This window comes from Nannospalax galili, unplaced genomic scaffold, assembly GCF_000622305.1.
Source record: "Nannospalax galili isolate Female #2095 unplaced genomic scaffold, S.galili_v1.0 scaffold2660, whole genome shotgun sequence".
NCBI lineage: Eukaryota > Metazoa > Chordata > Mammalia > Rodentia > Spalacidae > Nannospalax > Nannospalax galili.
In genome coordinates, this window is record NW_008345902.1 from 285621 (window position 1) to 308641 (window position 23021).

The 23021-nt window shown below is 43.7% G+C and overlaps 1 protein-coding gene and 1 non-coding gene across 5 annotated transcripts in view; both read left to right on the forward strand.

The window, feature by feature from the left end:
* The window catches only part of Fanca (FA complementation group A), a 65757-nt gene that overhangs the window by 19020 nt on the left and 23716 nt on the right, over positions 1 to 23021 (forward strand). For all 4 annotated transcript variants that reach the window (XM_029567852.1, XM_029567850.1, XM_008842150.2 and 1 more), the window contains 9 exons: positions 6266 to 6376; positions 9472 to 9567; positions 9650 to 9709; positions 11078 to 11166; positions 12496 to 12556; positions 12640 to 12689; positions 15199 to 15275; positions 21152 to 21265; positions 22494 to 22627. In XM_029567852.1, the coding sequence (XP_029423712.1) occupies positions 6266 to 6376; positions 9472 to 9567; positions 9650 to 9709; positions 11078 to 11166; positions 12496 to 12556; positions 12640 to 12689; positions 15199 to 15275; positions 21152 to 21265; positions 22494 to 22627 (792 nt within the window). The remainder of the gene's footprint in view (positions 1 to 6265; positions 6377 to 9471; positions 9568 to 9649; positions 9710 to 11077; positions 11167 to 12495; positions 12557 to 12639; positions 12690 to 15198; positions 15276 to 21151; positions 21266 to 22493; positions 22628 to 23021) is intronic.
* Positions 13893 to 13995, forward strand: LOC115071900. The gene has a single exon (XR_003850958.1). It is a non-coding gene; the product is annotated as a U6 spliceosomal RNA (small nuclear RNA).

Genomic DNA, 23021 nt, shown 5'->3' on the forward strand with positions numbered 1-23021 from the left:
GTCTCTCTTTTCTTCTCCTCCTCCCCTCTCCCCTCTCCCTTCCTCTTCCTCCTCTCTTTTTTTTTTTTTTTTTTGGTCTTTTTCAGACAGGGTCTCCCTGTAGCCCCAGCTGGCCTGGCACTCTTGCTATGTAGACCAGGCTGGCCTGAAACTCAACAGAGATCCACCTGCCTCCCAAATGCTGGGATTAAAGATGTGTGCCATCAAGCCCAGCCCAGCCCAGAGTCTCCTTTTCTAGAACTTTTCTAAGATGGGAAATGATAGGTTAAAAAGTTGGTAGAGAACGAGCGAATGGAAAAGGAAGCACCAGGACACAGATAAAACTCCATCAAAATAGGGTTTTATTAGCAAAGGAACACATGGGACAGATTCACTTCTGGGCAGGGAAAATGTCTGCCCACGGATTCTGAGCTGGGGCTTATATATGGGGGCTTCAGGGTGCTGAAGGCGGGAAGTTTTTTGGGAAAAATCAGGCAGGGGGAAGCAGGAAAAGCAGGGCTTGTAAACCTGCCTCCATTCTGTCTGCCAGCCAGGATCTGGGTCAGGAAGTGTTTACTTTTTTGTCCCCCTAAGATAAAGGAAAAGCTGCTGTACAGCTCCTAAAATCTCTGGTTAACAGGCAGAATCTGCTTTTCTTGTCTTTGGAGATCAGAGGAAAGGCAGGATGCCTCTTAGAAGAATCTGCTTCCCTTGACTTCAAAGGCCAAGGTGCTTATCAGCTAGCTCAGTTCCCTTTTTTAGGCTTGAAAAATCCAAAGTCCATGGGACCCTGTTGGGGAGAGGGAGGCTGCTGCTGTTTGAAACCCTAATAGGAAACTGTTAGGCAAGAGTGGAAGCAGTGGCTGCAACTTTGTGGGGAATGTACTGTGCCTCTTTTTTCCCTGGGCTTGTGTCCTTTGCCCTCAGAGGATCCCTGTTCTTTACTCTTTTTGTCTTCAGCAGCATCCCCACTTTCTCTAAGCTTCTACGGTAGGTCCTGAACCTAAGCAGACATCAGACTTACCTTGGGAGGGCTTTGAAAGTACAGATATGAATTCATCCCAGGCCTGCTGAGTCTGTGCTCCCAGGTGGAAGCCTTTAGGGAAATCCTTGGCCAACTGATAAGAAAGCAGGTTTAGGCCAGGGTGGGGTGGGGTGAGTGAGTATGTGAGTACAGCTGTCTTTCACCATAGGTTCCAGGGACTGAACTTAGGTTGTCAGGTTTGCACAGCAAGCAGTTTTACCTGCCTGAGCCATCTCACCCTAAATTTGCCTTTTATTTATTTAAATTGTTTGTACTTCTTGCATGTGTGTACCTGTGTGTGTATGTGTGTGTGATGTATGTGTGGGCATGTATATGTCATTGCACATGTATGGAGGTCAAAGGACAACTTTTGGGAGTTGGTTCTTTCCACTGTGGGTTCTGGAGATCAAGCTCAGGTCATTAAACTTGTGTGGCAAGTGCTTTTACCTGCTAAACCATCTTACCAGCCCTAAATTTTACGTTAAAAAGTTATCTAGGAGGCTGGGTGTGGTGGCACACACCTATAATCCCAACACTGGGAGGCAGAGACAAGGAGATCTCTGAGTTCCAGGCCAGTTGGGGCTACAGAGAGACCCTGTCTCAAAAAAAAAAAAAAAAAAAAAAAAAGTTATCTAGGGCCTGGGGGCTGGAGAGATGGCAGTAATAGTTAAAAGTACATAATACTCTTGCAAAGGACCTGAGTTTGCTTCCCAGTAGCCACTGTCAGGCAGTTCATAACCACTTGTTATTCTAGCTCCAGGGGAATCTAATAGCACCTGAGCTCATGTGCACATACCCACCACAGGCACATAATTTAAAATAATAAAAATTGCTGGGCATGGTAGTGCATGCCTTTAATCCCAGCACTGGGAGGCAGAGGCAGGCGGATCTCTGTGAGTTCAAGGCCAGCCTGGTCTACATAGTGAGTTCCGGGACAGCTGGGGCTACAGGGAGACCTGTCTCAAAAAAGACCAAACGATAAATAAATAAATAAATAAATAAATAAATAAATAATTTTTAAAAACAAAAATAATAAAAATCTTAAAAAGTTACCTAGCCGGGCATGGTGGCGCACACCTTTAGTCCCAGCACTCAGGAGGCAGAGGTAGGGAATCCAAATTTCATAGTCGTTCTTGATTACATAGTGACATTGAGGCCAGCCTGGACTACATGAAACCCTGCCCAAAAAAAAAAAAAAAAAAAAAGTTACCTAGGGCCAGTGAAATGATTTAGCAGGTACTAGCATGCAATCCTGACATTCTGAGTTCAATCCCTGGAACCCATGTAAAGGTGGCAGGAGAGAACCAACTCCACAAAGTTATCCTCTGACACTCTTTCTGAGATTTGTATACTGTGCATCTGCTGGGAGGGTCTTTGCCCTGCTGAGTGCAATAGCCTAAGTGGCTTGGATCAGGTCTACAATTTCCTCCCCAGCGATAGATCTGGAGGACTTTCTGAGGACATGGTGGCTTTCTTTTTACTTTTTTTTTTTTTTTAAGATTTATTTATTTTTATTTATGTGTATCTGTCTGTTTTTGTGTGTATGCTCTGTGTGTGCCTGTGTGTGTGCCAACAGAGTCATGAAGAAGGATCCCTTGGAACTGGAGTTACAGGCAGTTGTGAGCTGCCTGACATGGGTGCTGAGAACCAAACTCTGGTCTTCTGGAAGAGTAGTAAGTGCTTTTAACCACTGAGTCATCGCTAGAGCTCCTCCTTTTACTTTTAAAAATGCACTTTATCAAGATAAAATTTAGGGTTGGGGAGATGACTCATTGAGTAAAGTGTTTTCCATGTAAGGATGAGGATCTGAGTTCAAATCCCCCAAACACACCTAACGCTGGATACAATAATGAGCGTCTGTAGTCCCAGCACTTCTATAGGGAGATGGGGAAGTAGAGACAAGAGAATCCCAGAAGCTCACAGGATAACTGGCCTGGCATATGCAGTGATAAGAGACCTTGTCTCAAACAAGAAAGAGACACCTGCAAGCAAAATACTTTTTAAAGACACAATCTGTTTTAATTTTTTTAAAAAAAACTTTATTATTTTTATTTTATGTGTGTGAGTGTTATGCCTGCATGTAGGTAAGTGCACCCATGTCATGCAGCCCGAGGAGGACAGAAGAGGCTGTCGGATCCCCTAGAACTGGAGTTATGGGCAGTTGTTAGCTGCCATGTGGGTGCTGGGATTCAAACCTGGGTCTTCTGCAAGAACAGTCATTATTCTTAACCACCGAGCATCTCTCCAGCCCCGTTTTAGTTTTTAAGGCTTTATTTATTTTGTGTGGGAGGGTCAGTGTATATGTATGCCATGGCATATGGAGGTCAGAGGACAACTTTCAGGAGTTGGTTCTTTCCTTCAACTATGTGGCATCCAGGAATTGAACTCACATCATCAGGCTTGGCAGCAGGTACCTCCACCTGCTGAACCATTTCATTGTATCATCAAAAGTGATATAATTTAAATAAAATGTACCCAACTCACCTGTATATTTGGGTGCGTTGTGATTGATCTATATTTGTGTGTTCAATGTTTGAAGGCCTGTTTTAATATTTCACTTGTATTTTGTGTGTGTGTGCTCATGTGCACATGCATGCTCATGCGCATGTGTGCAGGCAGGCATGCACATACAATAGTGGGTACATGGAGGTCAGAGGACAACTCTCAGGGAGTCCTTTTTCTCCTGGCACCTTGTGAAATATGAAAATTGAACTCAGGTTGTCAGGCCTGCTCAAAACAAGTGCCTTTATCCACTGAATGAACCATTTTACCACCCTTAATGTTTTGTTGGTGTTTTTTTGAGTCAGAGCCAACTGTGTTGTCCAGCCTGGCCTTGAATGCCTAAGCTCAAGTGGTCCTCTTGCTTCAGCCTCCCACATAGCCAGAACTCCAGGCATGGGCTGCTGCACCTGGTGCGCTCTCTCTCTCTCTCTCTCTCTCTCTCTCTCTCTCTCTCTCTCTCCTTCCTTCCCTTTCCCTCTCTCCCCCTCTCTCCCTCTCTCCCTCCTTCCCTCCCTCCCTTCCTTCCTCCCTCCATGTATATGCACACACACACACACACACACACACACACACACACATATAACTTATTTATTTTTATTTTATGTGTACGAGTGTTTTGTCTGCATGTATGTAAGTGCATGAAATGCCTATGGAAGCCAGAGGAGGGTGTCTAGATAGTTGCTAGTTGTCATGTGGGTGCTGGGAACCAAGTCCAGGTCCTCTGCAAGTGCAGCCCGTGTTCTTAACTGCTGTGCCTTCTCTCTAGCCCCCTCTTAATCTATATTTTTAAAAATTGTTAATACAAATAGACTATATGTTTACTAATTTGGGTCAGAAATGTTGTTCATAGCATGTCACATTCTATAATTAGATATAATTTTTTGTAATGAAAAGAACGGCCTTTGTCCTAGATTATCAGTGACCTCTGTGCCTCAGACCTGGGTGTATGTCCCTTTGTGCTTTACATAAGGCCTTCTAGTGAACAGTGAGTCCTTGTAGTGGTTCAGGTGTTCTTGCTGTAGTCAGAGTGTCCTCAAGGCTCAGGTCAAGATAAGTACATGTCCAAAGACAGGGCAGTTGGTATGGGTGGCCTTGGACTCCATTAGACCATTCCAGCAGTTAGAGAATACTGGTAGGAGTTGGGTGGTAATGAGCAGGGCATATTTGAAACTTCATCACTGGGTATTTGTCTTACCTTCTCTATTGCTGTGACAAAACACTCTGACCAATATGAGCTTGTATTTTCATTCTGTATGTTCATTACTGAGGGAGCCCAAGACTGGAACTCAGGGCAGGAACCTGGAGGCAGGATGAAGCACAGACCATGGAAGAATGCTGCTTATTGGCTTGTTTCCCCAGCTTGTGCCCAACCTGCTTTATATAATACAGGACCACCTGCCCAGGGGTGGCATAGTCTACATGGACTGGGCCCTCTTATATCACTCCACAATCAAGAAAATGCTCCACAGACATGGACACAGGCCAGTCCAATGGAGGAAATTCCCCAGTTGGGACTCCCTCTACCCAGGTGTGTCAAGTTGACAACTGAATGCCTCTGAACTGCTTTGTCTGACGTCAGATACTCAACATTGTCAGCAGTTCTTTTTGTCTGATGGCATTTAGTGTCTGCGGTATAACATGCAAAAGAATTGCCTGATCTTGGCAAAATGCATGCTTCCAAAAAGGCCAATTTGAGGCTTCAGTTCATTGCAGCTCAGTATTTCCTGATGACAGTAACTGCCTGAGGCTCCAGCGCAGCAAGAGGTAGTGTGATTTGGGGGTAGGTTGGGCAGTTCCCACATGTGGACATTGTCCTTGAAGGTTCATGTGAAACAAACACAGCACTGTCACATGACAACAGTAGCCCTTGTCCTGTCAGAGCATCCATAGGTAGCAGGGTTACTTCAGGAGCGGTGGTTCCATTTTTGTTCTCTGACTTCAATGCCCTTAGGTGGGGTGGGGAGGCAGTATCTTTGGTCTTTTTCCTTTGCTGCCTATCATGTAGCAACCTTTCCAGTTCTGATGAGTTTGGAAGCAAAGTTAATGTGTTCAAGAGAGTTTCAGCTGATGAAATGAACATATTTGCTAAGTTAAGAGCTTTTGTCAGGTGGACAGATTGTGCCCCCAACAGTCCCAGAAGTATCCGATGGTTACTATTTTTGTTTCTTTTATTTTGGTATTTTATTGTTTTGTTTTGTTTTTTTCGACAGGGTCTCAAGCCCAGGCTGGCCTCAAAATTTACTAGGTAGATGAAGATGACCTTCCCTTGTTGGTCTCCTGCCGCCACCTCTGGAGTGCCATGCCTGGTTTTGTAATGGAGTTGCTTCAGGGCATTATGCATGCTAGATAAGCACTCTACTAACTGAGCAACATCTCCATCTTCTTTGTTGTTTGTTTTCTTGAGATAGGGCCTCATTCTTAGTTTAGTCTGACCTGGAATTTACCATGTAGCCTAGTGGCAGTCCTCCTGCCTCAACCTCCCAAGTGTTGGAATTATTGACATGAGCCTCCATCCAGAGTTACTGTTTTCTACAGCAATTCTTTAAAATAAACTTTGGTCCCATCTCTATCACAACTTTTAAATCTATAAACCCAACCAAGTTACTTTTTCTCTCTCCCTTTTTTTTCAATAGCAGTTTTTTCTTTGAGACAGATCATAGCTACCAAGTCAGTGCTGGACAGCACAGCCCATAGAGTGGGTGCCAATGCCTGGTTATTAGGGCTTATAATCTCTCTCTCTCTCTCTCTCTCTCTCTCTAGGCCTCCTTTGGGAGCTCACTTGGCTACCATACCTGCAGCAAGAAGGCACTGGTCTTCCTCTTCAAGTTCTTGTCTGACCTTGTGCCCTGGGAAGCCCCTCGGTACATGAAGGTAAGATGCCATCAGCGGCATTCTGGGCCTTTCTACTTGTAGTATACTATACAATAAAGATCACCCTAGCCTATTGCAGATCACACTGAGCCAGGGCTGGTCTTTACCCTTCCCCAGACAGTTCAGGTAATACCCAACATTAATGCACAGTGAGCCATCTTAGGCACCCAGGAGTGTCCATACATCCACCTCAGAAGAGAATGTATTATGCCAGTATGCAATGAAGTGCCTGCCGCACAGCCTCTCAGAAGGATGAGGTCTACCTGGGAAGATGGTCTGGAGGAAGAGCTAGTGGTAGAGCAGTGAGTGTAGTAGGATCTTTTGTTGTTGTTTTTGGTCTTTTTGAAATAGGGTCTCCCTGTAGCCCCAGCTGGCCTGGAATTCACTATGTAGACCAAGCTGGCGTTGAACTCACAGAAATCTGCCTGCCTCTGCCTCCCAAGTGCTGGGACTACACACCCTGCCCATTTTTGTTTTAAAAAAAATGATACATTGCTGGGCATGGCGCATGCTTTTAATCCCAGCACTCGGGAGGCAGAGGTAGGTGGATCTCCGTAAGAATGAGGCCAGCCTGGTCTCAAGAAGAACCCCCCCCCCGCCGCCAAAAAAAATAAAAGAGTCTAGAAGGAAATACCTTCCTAAACTTACATGGTATTCCTACCAGGAGCAGAAAAATGTATGGCTTTATATAAATTCCACTGTTGGAATTTCTCTCTCTTTCTCTCTCTTTTTTTTTTTTTTTTGGTCTTTTGAGATAGGGTCTCCCCAGCTGGCCTGGAACTCACTATATAGACCAGGCTAGCCTTGAACTCACAGAGATCTGCCTGCCTCTGCCTCCTGAGTCCTGGGACTAAAGCATGGTGCACTACCATGCATGGCCCACTGTTGGAATTTTTATAGCAAGTCTGTATTTCATAATTAAAAATAATCTTTACTACTTACCTGGCAGGGGAGATACCATGATCATGAAGGTTGTTTTCTGTAGGTATACTCACATACATGCAGGCAATATACTCAATATACAAAAAATAAAAGTAACAAAATATTTAAAAAACAAAACAGTCTTGAGGGACTGAAGAGATGGCTGAGCGTTTAATAGCACTGGCAGCTCTTGCAGAGGACCTGGATTCAGTTCCCAGCACCCATATGCAGTTAGCAATTGTCTGTAACTTCAGTTCCAGAGGAATCTGACATCCTCTTCTGGCCTCTGGGCATTGCATGTATGTGGTGCACTTAGATTAATGCAAGCAAAACACTCATACACATATAATAAAAATAAAATTTTAAAAATTAAAAAAACAAAACTGCCGGGCATGGTGGCCCATGCCTTCAATCCCAGCACTCGGGAGGCAGAGGCAGGCAGATCTTTGTGAGTTCGAGGCCAGCATGGTCTACATAGTGAGTTCCAGGACAGCTGGGGCTACAAGGAGACCCTGTCTCAAAAAGACCAAAAAAAAAAAAAACCAAAACCTGTCTTGAAAGTCAGGTACGTGGTGTACACCTTTAGTCCTAGCGTTCGAGAGGCAGAGGTGGGTAGATTCCTGTGACTTCAAGGCCAGCCAGAGTTATAGAGTAAGACCCTGTCTTCCAAAAAAAGCAACTGAATTGAGGGCCTCAGTGGATGAAGCACTTATCATATAAGCTGGCAACCTGAGTATGAGCCCAGGTAAAGGTGGATGGAGAAAACTGGCTCGACAAAATTATCCTCTGACCTCTACATACACACCATGGTATGCATGCCTACACACATAATAAGAATAATAAATAATTATTTTACTTTTTTGTTTTTTTTTTTGAGACAGGGTCTCCCTCCCTGTAACACCAGCTGTCCTGAATTTCAATATGTAGACCAGGCTGGCCTCAAATTCACAAAGGTCTACCTGCCTCCACCTCCCAAGTGCTGAGATTTAAGGCATGTATCACCAAGCCTGGCTATAAATAAATACTTTTTTTTTGGTCTTTGTGAGACAGGGTCTCCCTGTAGCCCCAGCTGTCCTGGAACTCACTATGTAGACCTGGCTGGCCTTGAACTCACAGAGATCCGCCTGCCTCTGCCTCCCGAGTGCTGGGATTAAAGGCGTGTGCCACTACACCTGGCCAAATAATAATTTTTTTAAAAAACTAATTTGAAGCTGGACCTGGAGGTACATATCTGTAATCCTAATACTTGGAAGGCAGAGGCAGGTTCACTGCAGGATTGGGGAAAGTCTGGTTGACATAGTTCCCTGGCAGCCAGGGCTGATTAGTGATACTTTGTCAAAAAAAATTTTTTTTTTTTAATCTTGAAACTAGGTAGAGTGGTAAAGTTCTGTAATCCTTGCATTTGGGAGACTGATGGAGAATTTCAGAAATACGGAGCCATTTGTGCAGATCCTTACCTAGATTTCACCTATGCCACCCCCTGTTTTCTGTGTTTGACAAATTCTCTCCCTTCCTGTCTTCAGAACTTGCATCTTACTGTGGAGCTCAACAGTCTGGCTTTAGCCCTTGCTGGACTCAACTTTCCCTAAATCTCCTACCTGTGGTCAGTTCCCTGTAAACTCAACTCAGCTGAAAATATGAGGCATGCTCTCCAGTCCCATCTTTGTTCCAGCACCACAGACTAGATTCATGTAGACCCTGCTAGTTTGTCTCATGCTGTGTCCTTTGTCCCTTTTGATCATAAAATCTCCATGTCTTGTGCTGTGGAGTTACTGGTGTATCATACCCTTGGTTCCCCTCCCACTTGCATGCCTTGATCATAGGACCAACCATAGCACAATTTTCTTAATTTTCTCCCTGGAAGGGCTGCTTTCTCTTGTGTATTTGTTTTTTGTTTTTGAGACAAGATCTCGCTATGTCACTCTTGCTGTGTAGACCAGACTGGTCTCAAACTTGACACAGTCCTGTCACTACCTCCTGAGTGCTGGGATTAGAGGTGTGCATAACCATGCCCAGCTTCTTATGGGTTTTAATTTTGCAAGTTACATATCTCATACCTGCTAGTGGCCATCTCTCATCGCCATCACTATACATACGGGCATGTGCTGCTGGTGTCCCAAGAAGAGGCATGTGGTAGTTTGTGAACTCTATTGCTCTGCTGTATTCTGTTGTAGGTGCATGTTTTCCACCCACCACTGGTCCCAAGCAAGTACCGCTTCCTCCTCACAGACTACATCTCATTGGCCAAGACAAGGCTTGCTGACCTCAAGGCAAGTTTGGTTACTGCTCTAGCCCTGCCTGGCAATACCCAGTGGTTATCTTTATATTCATGTTTGTTTTGTTCTTCTGAAGGTTTCCTTAGAGAACATGGGACTCTATGAGGATTTGTCCTCCTCTGGGGACATTGTAGAGGTAAGCTGCTTTGGATTGCCCTGAAGCCCTGAATTTGTGTTCACTTCTCTTTATTTTGATTTGCATATTTGGCCCCTAAAATCTTTTACTTGGTTTACATCTAGTAAGGCTGGGTTGACAGTTTTTCCAAAGGTGTTTTGTCTGTTCTATTCCTTATAATTTGTGTTTGACAACAGTAACAAGGAGGAATGGCCATGTTGGGGGAAAGGCGTGTGTTATAGTAGGTTCTTCTCAGGATTTCCCAGTGTACTTGATTTTCTTTACTTTTTTATTTTTAAATATATTTATTTGTGTGTGTGTGTGTGTGTGTGTGTGTGTGTATGTGTATATGCACATGCTACCACATGTGTGGAGGTCAGAGACCAACTTGAGAGAATTGTTTTTCTCCTTTAACCAGGTAGGTCCTGAGGACTGAACTCAGGTTGTCAGGTTTGGTAGCAAGAGCCTTTATCCATTGAGCCATCTTGCTGGCTCAGGTTTTGTGTTTTGTGTGCGTGTGTGTGTGTGTGTGTGTGTGTGTGTGTGTGTATACACAAGCACACGTGTGCATGATGTGGTGCAGGGTATGTGTGCCATGAGGTGCATATGAAGGTCAGGGGACAACTTCGTGGAGTTGTTCTCTCCTTCCATCTTTATGAGGGTTCTGGGGATCAAACTTAGGTTTCCAGGCTTGTATAGCAAGTACCTTTACCTACTGAGCCATCTTGCCTTTCTCCCTACTGGGCCCTGTTTTCTTTTTTTGAGACAAGATCTTCTGTAGCCCAAGTTGGCTTTAAACTCGTTTTCCTTCTGCCTCAGTCTCTTGGGTGCTTGTATTACAGACATTTGCCACCACACTTAGCTTTGCCATTTCATAATTTTTAGAAATCTGAAAGTTAAGTTTCTACTCCTCCCCACCTGGAAGATTTCTGCCTTCTCTTCTGGAAGGGCAGCAGAGAGGAGAGGTAGTAAAGTGGCTCATATCAAGGCAGAGGAGACGGAAGGGTGGCTCTGGTGTCTCAGAGCTGAGTTGACTCCAGAGCTCACCTGGGTCCAGGAAGCAGGACTTGGAGGACTTTGAATGTTCCAGGCTATACAGTACCTGTTTCAGCTTTAACCTTTAATCTGTCAAAAGACTCCTGGCAGCCAGGTGTGGTGACGCACGCCTTTAATCCCAGCACTTGGGAGGCAGAGGCAGAGGTAGGCAGAGCTCTGTGAGTTCAAGGCCAGCCTGGTCTACAGCTGGGGCTGCAGGCAGACCCTATCTCAAAAAGACCGAAAAAAAAGACTTCTGGCAATAAAGAATAGCAGGGTGGTACCAGCTTTATATGCTTGCTCACTTGCTTTCAAATCTTCATTCATTCTCTCTCCCTTTCTGTATGAAACCAGCCTCACAGCCAAGCGATCCAGGATGTTGAGAAGGCCATTGTGGTATTTGAACACACAGGGAGAATCCCAGTACCTGTCATGGAGGCCAGGTAGGAGGCCAGGAGCCAGCTGCCATAGAGTAGCTGTTGACTACAGCATATCCAGACACTGCCATAATGCCATAGTGGGAACTCCTTCAAGTTTGTCCATGGGACATGGGATGGAGGTGTCATTCTGTTCTGGAAAACAGGAGTCAGGTGTGGATGCCATGCCAGATGAGGTTGGAGGTAGCATAGAGAGCAAGTCTGTGTCCACTTCTATGATAGCATGTAGTACCCTCCCTCTCTGAAACAGGCAGTGGGTGGTACCTTTCTAGAGTCATGTAGTGTCAGGATGATGGACCTCTGTAGCATCAGGACATTTTTAGTTAGTGCTTTCTGGGTGCCCCAAATAGAGCCAGGCCAGGAAATTGAGTAATAAAACTTAATTGAAATCAGTGTGATCCCAGAACATCTTGAATTGTGGTGAACTGAGCCCGACTTGGGATTTTGAGATCACCTCCAAGGAGAAAGCTTACAATGACCCTTAAGCAATCCTCACAGCTTTCAATTAACCTGGGTTCTGAGGCCAGGCTTGGGGAAAGTAGACATGGTATGGTCTAGCTCTCACAGACCATAGCATTATTGCTAGTACAGACTGCCTTTGCAAGCCATGTCCTAGAACAATGAAAAAGAAGATTTAAGGTGCTGGAGCTGACGTCTCAGCTGTTAAGAACACTTGATATTCTTGGAGAGAACCTGGTTTCAGTTCCTAGCACTCACATGGCAGCTTACAACTACCTGTAACTCCAGTTCCAGGGAATCTAACAGCCTTACCTGACCTCCATGGATACCAGGCAGACAGGTGGTACACATCATACTTTCAGGCAAACGCTCACATACGTAAAATAAAAATAAGCCGGGTGTGATGGCGCATGCCTGTAATCCTAGCACTTGGGAGGCAGAGGCAGGCAGATCTCTGAGTTCAAGGCCAGCCTGGTATACATAGTGAGTTCCAGAACAGCTGGGGCTGCAGGGAGACCCTGCTTCAAAAAGACCAAAAAAAAAAAAAAAAAAAAAAACAAAAAAAAAACAAATCTGTTTTTTTTTTTCTTGTTTATTCTTTTTTAAAAAAAGACTTAAAAACATGATCAAACATTAGAGTCTAGCCATGCCTGGTGGTGCAGCTTGTGATTTCAGTGCTTAGGAGGTGGAGGCAGGTGGATCAGGAGTTCAGGACTCTTCTATATAGTGAGTTTGAGACCATTCTGACCTACATAAGACAATTTCAAAAAATAAAACAAAAGTCAGAACTGTGTAATGAGAACTGCTCCCTGAGCTGTCTGTTGGTGGAAGGGGCTTTTTTCCTGGATTCACTTTTGTCTGCTTTTCTATGCACAGCATATTCAGGAGGCCCTACTACCTGTCCCACTTCCTCCCTGCCCTGCTCACACCAAGAGTGGTAAGTGTGCATGTTCAAAATCTATCAGCACCTCTGGGAAACCACGGTGTTCTGTGCTGCTCATGTGGTTCTTTTTCTCATAGCTCCCAAAGGTTCCTGACTCCCGAGTGGCTTTTATAGAGTCCCTAAGGAGGTAAGCAAGCGCTTCCAAAGAGGCTACTACTCTATGTCCAGTGTGTCCCCACCCCCAGTGCGTTGTTTATGTATGTGTTTCTTTGAGACAATCTATGTAGTTTTGTCTGGAACTAGCTATATAGACCAGGCTAGCCTCAAACTCACAGAGGTTCACTTTCCTCTGCCTCTTGAGTGTTAAGATTAAAGGCATGTGCCACCATGCCTGACCCTTACTTTTTTTTTTTTTTTTTTTTTTTTTTTTTTTTTTTTTTTTTTTTTTGTTTGTTTGTTTGTTTTTTTTTATTTTGTTGTTGTTGTTTGAGACAGGGTCTCCTTGAAGTCCCAGTTGGCCTGAAACTCTATGTAGACCAGGTTGGCCTTGATCTCACAGTAATCTGTCTGCCTCTGCCACCCTCTGCTAGGATTAAAGGCATGTGCCACCATGCCCAGCCTTGTACTTATTTTTGATATAAAAATATTTCAAATATTTCTTACCCTCACTCCCACAATGTTTCATGAGGCTTAGAGTATGTAAGAGCCAGAAGATGGGATAAAGGGCTGTGAAAACACCATCCTTTATAACTCACAACTGCAATCACCTGCATTGGGCCTACATAAGACAACCTTGTCAGCAATCAGTCATGGAAGGAGGAGGGGTTCATAGAGCCATACCTCTCATTGCTGAACTATTGGATATTGATAGTTTTTGGGAAACAGGGCATCATTGTCTCCAGTGATGTACCCATTGCTGAGCCTGCCAGACTCCAAGAGAGCCTCCAAACCCATGACAACCCTGAGTAAACTCAGTCACAAAACACAACAGACGTGCACATGGAAAAGAGATTTATAGGAAAGTGGGAACTGGATAGGGGTAGGGAGATAGGAAAAGATAGGAGACAAGAGTAGTCAATGTGCGTTCTGTACATATGTGAAACTGAAATACATTAATAAAAGAATTTAAGTAGAAAAATAGAGACCAATTTAAAACACCTATTTAAATAATCATGAGGGGCTGAGAGATGGCTCAGTGGTTAAAAGCTCTGGCTGTTCTTGCAGAGGATCCGGGTTCAATTCCCAGCATCCATATGGTGGCCAACAACTCTAACTACAGTTTCAGGGCAATCTGATGCCCTCTTCTCCCCTCTGCAGACATTGCATGACACTGGTACGTTCAGATACATGCAGGCAGTATATTCAAACATATAAAAATAAATAATCATGAGTATTTTGGCAGAACATATACTAAAATTGGAATGATACAGAAAATATTATCATGGCCCCTGTATAAGGATAACAGGCAAATTCATGAAGCACTGTATGTTTAAAAAAATCAAAGCCTGATGGGCGTGCTGGCGCATGCCTTTAGTCCCAGCACTCATGGGGCAAAGACAGGCGGACCTCTGAGTTTCAGGATAGCTGGGGCTATAGGGAGACCCTAGCTCAAAAAGAAAAAAAAAAAAAGCTTTCCATGAAACTTTATTTCAAGCTGGGCATGGTTAGCATATGCTTTTAATTCCAGCACTTAGGAGACAGAGGTCAGCCTGGTCTATATAGCAAGTTCTAGGTGAGCTGGAGCTAAAGGAAGGCCCTGTCTTCAAAATTTAAAAAAAAAAAAAAAAAAAATAAATAAATAAAAGCTGGAGCTAAAGGAAGGGCCTGTCTTCAAAATAAATAAATAAATTAAATAAATAAATAAAATTTAAAAATAAAACTCATCTAGGTTTGTTTATTGTTTTTCTTGTGGTACTGGGAATGGAACCCAGGACCTTGTATATGTCAGGCAAGTACTCTACCACAGAGCTGTATCTCCAGACCTCATCTAAGTTTATAAATTCACTGACATAGTGTTGTTCATACAATGTAGAACTCTTGACAGTAGCTGGGACTGTCTGTGCTGCAGTGGCATTGGCAGCAACCACTAAGTCACAAGTAGTGGACCAAACACCACTTTGGTATTGTCCTGTTTGCACACTTGACAGTACAGACAGGACTGTTGCATGTACCCAGAGATTCCACTGTACCTCACTGGAAATGCACACAAAAGAGTTCAGTGCAAAAATCCTGAAGAAATGGTGTTTTAGGCCACCGCAAGTCCCCTGCCATCTGAGATCGGCACAGTTCAGACAGGAGGAGGCAGTGCTCCAAAGTGAAACCTGACTGACTAGAATCATTGTAGGAGATACAGCCTGGTGGCAATCACAGACTGCATACCACGTGTTGCCTGCATATTTCTAACAACTTTTTTTTATTATTCATTTATTATTAATATGTGACATGTTATAAAACAGGTACCACTTAATTCACATATAATTTTAAAATCATACATATAATTTTTTTTCTTCTAAAGTCAGTTAAATGCCAGGAGATATGTCTCTGTGGTAGAGTACTTGCCTAGTGGGTTCAATTCCCAACACCATAAAATGTGAGTAAAACATAGAACAGTACAGTGTACAGTGTTGTGATAGTTTGGGAAATACAAACTTAAGAATTATCATAGTTGACTTGGACATTGCTTTCTTTTGATCTAGAACAGATAAGATTCCCTCATCGCTGTATGACACCTACTTCCAGGCATGTGCCACAGCTGAGAAGAAGCAGACTGAAAGTAAGGCTTGTGGCCACCTTTTGTTCCTGTGCTTTCTGTTTCTGTCACCCAATACCCGCATCAGTGCCCTCAGTGGTCAGAGTGTGTTTCACCTAGGCCTGTGATTTTGGCACCAGCCTGACTATGGCACCTGGGGAACAAACAATATTAATACCTCACAGGTTCATCAACTTGGAGGCCTTGACAGTTACCTAACTTCACACCTTCTAGGAAGCATAGTTCAGAAGCCCACCTTGTTATGTGGCATCTTCACACGTATCTCAAAGCACACAGCTTAGGACAGTTGCATGCAACCATTTTCTGACTGGACAGTTTGGCTTGTAAGTGAGTTGGGGATCTTTGTGCCTATGAGAATAGTGATGGATTCTGTGGGTTCTCGGAAGCTGTGATCAATGAAACACTGGTACTGAGGCATCTCTGCAAAGTATCATTGGCATGTCCCAACCCCCTTCAGTGCATTAGTTCTGTCATCTAGCATGAGCAACAATGAGAGATGCCATTAAGAGAAGGTATTTGTGGGCTAGAGAGATGGCTCAGTGGTTAAGAGCACTGACTGCTCTTGCAGAAGATTTGGATTTGATTCACAGCATCCACATTGCAGCTGACTCCTGTTTATAACTCCAGTTCCAGGGGATCTGACACCCTCTTCTGACCTCTGAGGGCACTGCATGACATGGGTGCACTTATACACAGGAAGGCAATACATTTATACACAAAATAAAAATAATAAATAAATTTTTGTTTTTTAAAAAGAGACAGGGAGGGGCTGGAGAGATGGCTCAGTGGTTAAGAGCACTGACTGCTCTTGCAGAGGACCCGGGTTCGAGTCCCAGCACCCACATGGCGGCTATGAATTGTCCTTAACTCCAGTTCCAGGGGAATCCGAAGCCCTCTTCTGACCTCCACGGCATTGCACGACATGGGTGCACTCACATACATACAGGCAATAGACTCATACACATAAAATAAAAATAATAAATAAAATATTTTATAAAAAAATAGAGACAGGGAAATGGAATTTTTAAAACGGAAGAGTAGATGGGTGGGCTGGAGAGACAGCTCAGCGATTAAGAGCACTGACTGCTCTTGCAGAGGACCCGGGTTCGATTCCCAGCACCCACATGTGCTGGTGCTAGCCAGCCAAGACGAACAGCACCTGAAAGGGGGAGTGAGGATGAAAGAAAAACAAGAAACAGAGAAAGACACTTGGGAGGACTGTCAGTAGAGACTGCAGCCCCGGTTTATTTTAGCTCAGCCTTTTTATCCAGTAGAACATCAGATAGCCACAGCTTTGCTTAGCTGAATTGGCGCCAACAGCTCTTTTTTCCCACCTCCTCTTGAGAGTCAAGGAACGGTCAAATACTTGTGAATTCAACCATTTACCCCTCCTCCCTAGAATACCACTACGTTCTTCCTGATTTGGCAGAACAATTCGATACTTGTGTGCAAAACACACAAACTCTAGAGTTAAGGCAACCTGCCACAGCTCAGTGCACACAATGGCTGTGCTTAAAATAATAGCTCCCAACACACATGGCAGCTACAAACCACCCTTAACTCCAGTTCCAGGGGAATCGGAAGCCGCCTTCTGACCTCCACAGCATTGCATGACACAGGTGCACAGGCAATACACTTGTATACATAAAATAAAAATAATAAAAATATTTTTTAAAAAAATGTAGGCAGGTGTGGTGGTGTATGCCTTTAATCCTAGCACTCAGAAGACTTTTTTTTTTTTGGTCTTTGAGATAGGGTCTCCCTGTAGCTCCAGCTGACCTAGAAGTTCCTATGGAAACCAGGCTGACCTTGAACTCATGGAGATTCACCTGCCTCTGCCTCCTCAGTGCTGGGATTAAACACATGCACCACTATGCCTGGCAAGGAAGAGTATTTTTATTTTCATTAAAAAATTATTTTTATGTGTATGAGTGTATTGTTGCATGTGTGTAAGTATACCCATCTTGTGTAGTGCCCTCAGAGGTCAGAAGAGGGTGTTAGATCCTCTACAAACGGTTGTTAGCTACCATGTGGGTGCTGGGATTTGAACTGGGTCTTCTGCAAGAACAGCCAGTGCTCTTAACCACTGAACCATCTCTCCAGCACCCTGTTAATTTTTTATGTGTTTTATTTTTGAAGCTATTGTGAACAGAGCTATTTTCCTGATCTCTTTAGCATGTAACTGGTATATTAAAAAGCTACTTTTTGAAAATATTTTGGTGATGTGTGTGTGTGTGTGTGTGTGTGTGTGTGTGTGTGTGTGTGTCCTTTTTAAACAGAATTTTTGCAGATTTCATGGACTATCTTCTGATTGTATTTAGATCCCCTCTCCTGTCTGCATCCCCCTTACTACCCAAGTTCGTGTACTGTATTATATGTATATTATATATTAAGGCTTACAGAGTCAAATTTGTGTCCCCAAATGCCCTTCAGTGTGGGTTCATCACTGGAGCCTGGTTAACCTACCAAGAATCACACCCTTTTATATCCTCTGACTTCTGTAAGGTTCGGTATGCCAGTAGTTGTTCTAACTTTATTCTTGGTTTCTGGTTCTGTACAGACTCTCTTGTTGTGCACTGAGCTTTCATCAATCATACAGTCCCATAGTGGTGGTTTGAATGAAAAATGTCCCACATAGACTCAGGTATTTGAACACTTGGTCCCCAGTTGGTGGCACTGTTTGGAGAGGTGTAGCCTTGCTGGAGGAAGTACATCAGTGGGGGTGGGCTTAAGCCTCATCTGATGTGATGTGATCTCTCAGTTTCCTGTTCTGGCCTTCTGCTGTCATGCCTTCTCCACCATTATAGACTTTCCCTCTTGAACCATAAGCCAAAATAAACTCTTTCATAAGTCAATTTTTGGTCATAGTGTTTTATCACAGCAGTACACCCAGGGACTAAAGTGAATGCCTTATTTCTTTTCTGTTGCTATGATAAAATACTCTGACAAAAGCAACTTAAGGGGGAAAGAATTTATTTCATTTCACAATTCAAGGTTCTATCTTTGCCAGGAAAGGCACAGTAGTAGAAGCTTGAGGCAGCTAGTCACATTATATCAGCAGTAAAGAAGTAGAGAGCAAGCCACGTGTGGTGGCACACAACTTTAATCCCAGCATTCGGGAGGCAGAAGCAGGCAGATAGATCTCTGTGAGTTGGAGGCCAGCTGGGGCTTCAGGGAGACCTGTCTCAAAAAGACTAAAAAAAGAAAGAAAAAGCAGAAAGCAATAGATGAATGCATGCTAGTCTCAGCTCTCTTTCTCCACTTTACACAGTCTCAAATCCCCTGCCTAGAGCATTACCCTGCCCACAATTAAGATAGTCTTCCCACATCAATTAAGGTAATCAAGACAATTGCCCACAGGCATAATCAGAGACCCAGCTCCCTGTTGGTCCTAAATTCTGTTGATAATTAATACTAACCATCACAGTAGGCTTATAAAGTACATGATCTTCTGAACTTGTTCTGGAGATGTGCCCATGTGGTGTCAGGGTTTGCTAATAATGAGAATTGTCCTCCTGCACACAGCATCTCCTTTGGAGACTTCTAGGATGTTCTTTGTTAACATCTAATAGGACTGAAGAACAGAACCTTAGAACTTATGATTTCTACTTTCAGTTTTGGGGAGACATGTGTATAATACATTTGTATGCTTGTATCTTTTCTGGGCTCTAGAATTATTTTTTGACATTTATTTGTGTGTGTGTATGTGTTGTGTGTATGCATGTGTGTGGTGTGTGCACATTCGTGAATGTATATGGAGGTTACAGGGCAACTTGAAGGAATTGGTTCTCTCCTTCAGAATCACCATATGGATTCTGGAGCTTTAACTCAAGTTGCCTTGGCAACAGGTGCCTTTACACATTGAGCCATATCACTGACGTTTGTTCTTTTTTATGTCTTTTTGAGACAGGGTCTCCCTGTAGCCCCAGCTGGCCTGGAACTCAGTACGTAGACCAGGCTGGCCTCAAATTCACAAAGATCTGCCTGCCTCTGCCTCACAAGTGCTGGGATTAAAGGCATGTGCCACCATCTGGCTGTTCTTCTTTTAAAACATATATTGTATGTCTTCCTTTATATAATTAAAATGTGTGGGGAGGTTTTAACCAGTGTTTTTTACAAATATGTGATTTTTTTTTTTTTTTCCTGAGACAGGGTCTCCCTGTAGCCCTAGCTGGACTAGAACTCACTATGTAGACCAGGCTGGCCCTGAATTCACAGAGATCCCCCTGCTCTGCCTCCCAAGTGCTGGGATTAAAGGCGAGCCACCACACCTGGCATAACAAATATGTGATCTTAATGAGTCTTTTAGTTGTGAGCTAAAGGCTAGAGTCACTCCAGTACTGACTCTTAGTGTTCCTTCACATCCTATTGTAAAGACAGTATAACTGTTACTTAGAAGTTTGAGAAGTTTAATAAATTGTCATCTGTCTATGATTTTGACCCCACCCTTCACCTCTCATCCTGGGCTCTGCTGGTCATTTTTCATTACATATGTTTTTCACAGTCATATACCACTTTTTTTAACCCTTAAACTTGTCAATTTTTTTTTAAAAACATTGTGCATGGGTAAGAATTAAACCCAGGACCTTGTACATTATAGGCACATGGTTCTTCCACAGAGCTAGCTACACCACCAGTCCCAATGTTTTTAACATTTATTTATTTATTTTTATTTATTATTTTGATTTTATGTGTATGAGTGTGTTGCCTGCATGTATGTGAGTGCACCCATGTTGTGCGGTGCCACGGAGGTCAGAAGAGGGCTTTGGATTTCCCAGGAACTGGAGTTAAGGGTGGTTTGTAGCCGCCATGTGGGTGCTGGGAATCGAACCCGGGTCCTCTGCAAGAGCAGTCAGTGCTCTTAACTGCTGAGCCATCTCTCCGGCCCCATATTTATTTATTTATTTATTTATTTACCTTTTTGAGTCAGGGTCTCCCTGTAGCCCCAGCTGTCCTGGAACTCACTATGTAGACCAGGCTGGCCTCAAACTCACAAAGATCCGCCTGCCTCTGCCTTCCAAGTGCTGGTATTAAAGGCTTGTGCCGCCACGCCCAGCTATTTATTTATTTTAAGACAGGGACTCACTGTATCCCTAGCGAATCTGGAACTCATGTCCCTGTGTAGACCAGGTTGGCCTTGAACTCACAGAGATTTGCCTGCCTCTGGCTCCTGAGTGTTGGGACTAAAGGCATGTACCACCACACCCAGTTTGTGTGTTTGTTTGTTTTTAATTAATTTATTTTTATTTTATGTATATGTGTGTTTTGCCTGCATGTATATAAGTGCATCCATTGTTACAATGCCTGTGGAGGCCAGAAGAGGGTATTGTATCCTCTGGAACTGGAGTTGTAATTACAGATGGCTGTTAGCCACCATGTGAGTGCTGTAAACTGAACCTGCGTTCTCTGCAAGAGCATCCAGTACTCTTAACCACTGAGCCGTCTCTCCAGCCCCTGCCCCCATCACCTTTATTTTTGATATATGTAGCGCCCAGTATCATAAAGACTCTCAGAGCCTGTGTCTGGCATTGACAAAAAAAAACAAACAAAAAAAATACCAAAAACAGTACATGTCAGCATTTCCCCAAGTATATGAGATTTTTATTCTTATAATAGAGTCCTGGGGCTGGAGTGGTTAAGAACACTGGTTATTCTTGCAGAAGACCAGGTTTGAATCCCAGCACCCACATGGCAGCTAACAACTGTCCATAACTCCAGTCCCAGGGGATCTGACAGCCTCTTCTGACCTCTGCGGGCATTGCACAACAGGGGTGCACTTACCTACATACAGGTAATACACATATACACATAAAAAAAAAAATAATAAGAATCCCATTGAGTGTGATTCTGATTGTTAAAACTGTCCGTTCTTGCTTCAGATGCCACCTCAGGAACAAGAACAGAACCTGGCTATGATGAAGAGCCCCTGGGATTGCTCACAGCAGCACTTGAAGAGCTCAGAGCTTCAATGGTAGACCCCACCCAGTATGACGGTAAGGATGGAGCTGTCTGTGGTCGAGTATTATGCATGCGTGGAATCACAGTGACAGAGGCTGGCCTTTCATTTCCACAGCCCAGCATTTGGCAGATAAACCTACCTGCCCAGTAGGTGGGTGCTGAAGGTGATGGGGATGGTCTCACTACATGTCACATACTGGGCAGGAGGCAGATCTTCTGCTATTTGGTATCCCAATAGGGCAGATGATAGAGAGGACAGAAACTGAAGTTAGTAGCAGTAGAAAGAAAAAAACTGAAACAGTTTCTGTTATTGACTGAGTCAATGTAGTATTAAGTACCTGGATCTCTCCCTTTTGATGCTGTTTCTGAGTGTTTTGGGGAAACACTAAGTACAGAATGTCTATCTGTGGGACTCCACTGAATTACACAATTCATGGCATCAATAATAACTTGCAATACTCTCAGGTTTTATTATATGTACAACTTAAAATAAGTATACCATATGAGTGTTAGTCTATTTTTTGTGTTGTTGTTAAAATAATACCTGAATAACTGTGTCACAACCCACATCCAAACCCCAAATCTGTTATTGAGGGTAATAGATACTTTTGATTGATTTTTATATAAAGCCAAGACAGCCTCATAGGGAAGCACTAACAAAGCTGTTTATTGCACTACTTTGCTGAAGCTGCAGATCCTTGACACTACCCTTCCTCACACCAGGTGTATAGATGTCAGAGTACAGCCTCCTGGGCTGCTTATGTAAAATTTGGTATTGCATGTGGTTTTTGTGTGCATGTGTATATGGGATCTAGCTGTGTTGCCCAGGCTGACCTTGAACTTCATAGTTCAAGTGATCCTCTTTCCAAGTGTTGGGGATTTATAGGCATGCACCAGTATGTCCAGCTCAGAATGTGGTATTTGCAGGATATTAGGAAGCATTCCAATGCCTAAGCAAAAGACTGATGAATGTCACGTTAGCCCTGACAAAGCAACAGAAGTTTGTGTGCCTGAGTGGTGGACTGGGGCCTCTACAGTGACCCTGGGTCTGTGAGGCTTTGTGTTCAGACAGATGGAAGAGTCACAGCTGAGGGAGGCTGTGTCTGGGGCGGTGTGACCACTCTCTTTCCTCCATGCAGAGAAAGCTCCAAGTCAGGGTGTAACAGCCCGTGGCTGATGCTACCTGGTATCCTACAAGGCACTTTCTACACATTGTTTCTTTCCATGTTTGCTGTCCTGTCTAACTGGTTTCTCTGTTCGAAGTTTTATCTGCTCAGGTGGCTGTGATTTCTGAAAGGCTAAATGCTGCTTTGGGTCACAGTAATGATGACAGCCTCCAGAGAGTGAAGATTCAACTCAACGTCCTTGTTCCCGAACTCAAGAAGAAGGACCAAGCGGTGTGTGTGTGTGTGTGAGAGAGAGGCTTTAGAAGCAGGCTGCAGCTCCTTCTAAGATTATGTAAACAGTGTGGAGTCAGATGTTGAACACACAGGCATCATTCTTTACCAGGTTCTACCAACCCTCCCTGGCCTGTTTGTGTGTTAAGAGCTATTTTTTGTTTTGTTTTGTTTTGTTTTTGAGACAGGGTCTCGTGACGTCTAGGCTGGTCTCAAACTCACTTTGTAGCCAGGCTGGCCTTGAACTCCTGATCTTCTTGCTCCTACTTCCCAAGTGCTTCGATTATAGGCATTCACCACCAGGTCTGGCTTGTTTTTACATTTTAAAGCAGCCGGTGTGGCAGAGGCTGTTTTTAGCCCCCCAACGCCTATAGTATTTACTCTTTTGTCCTTT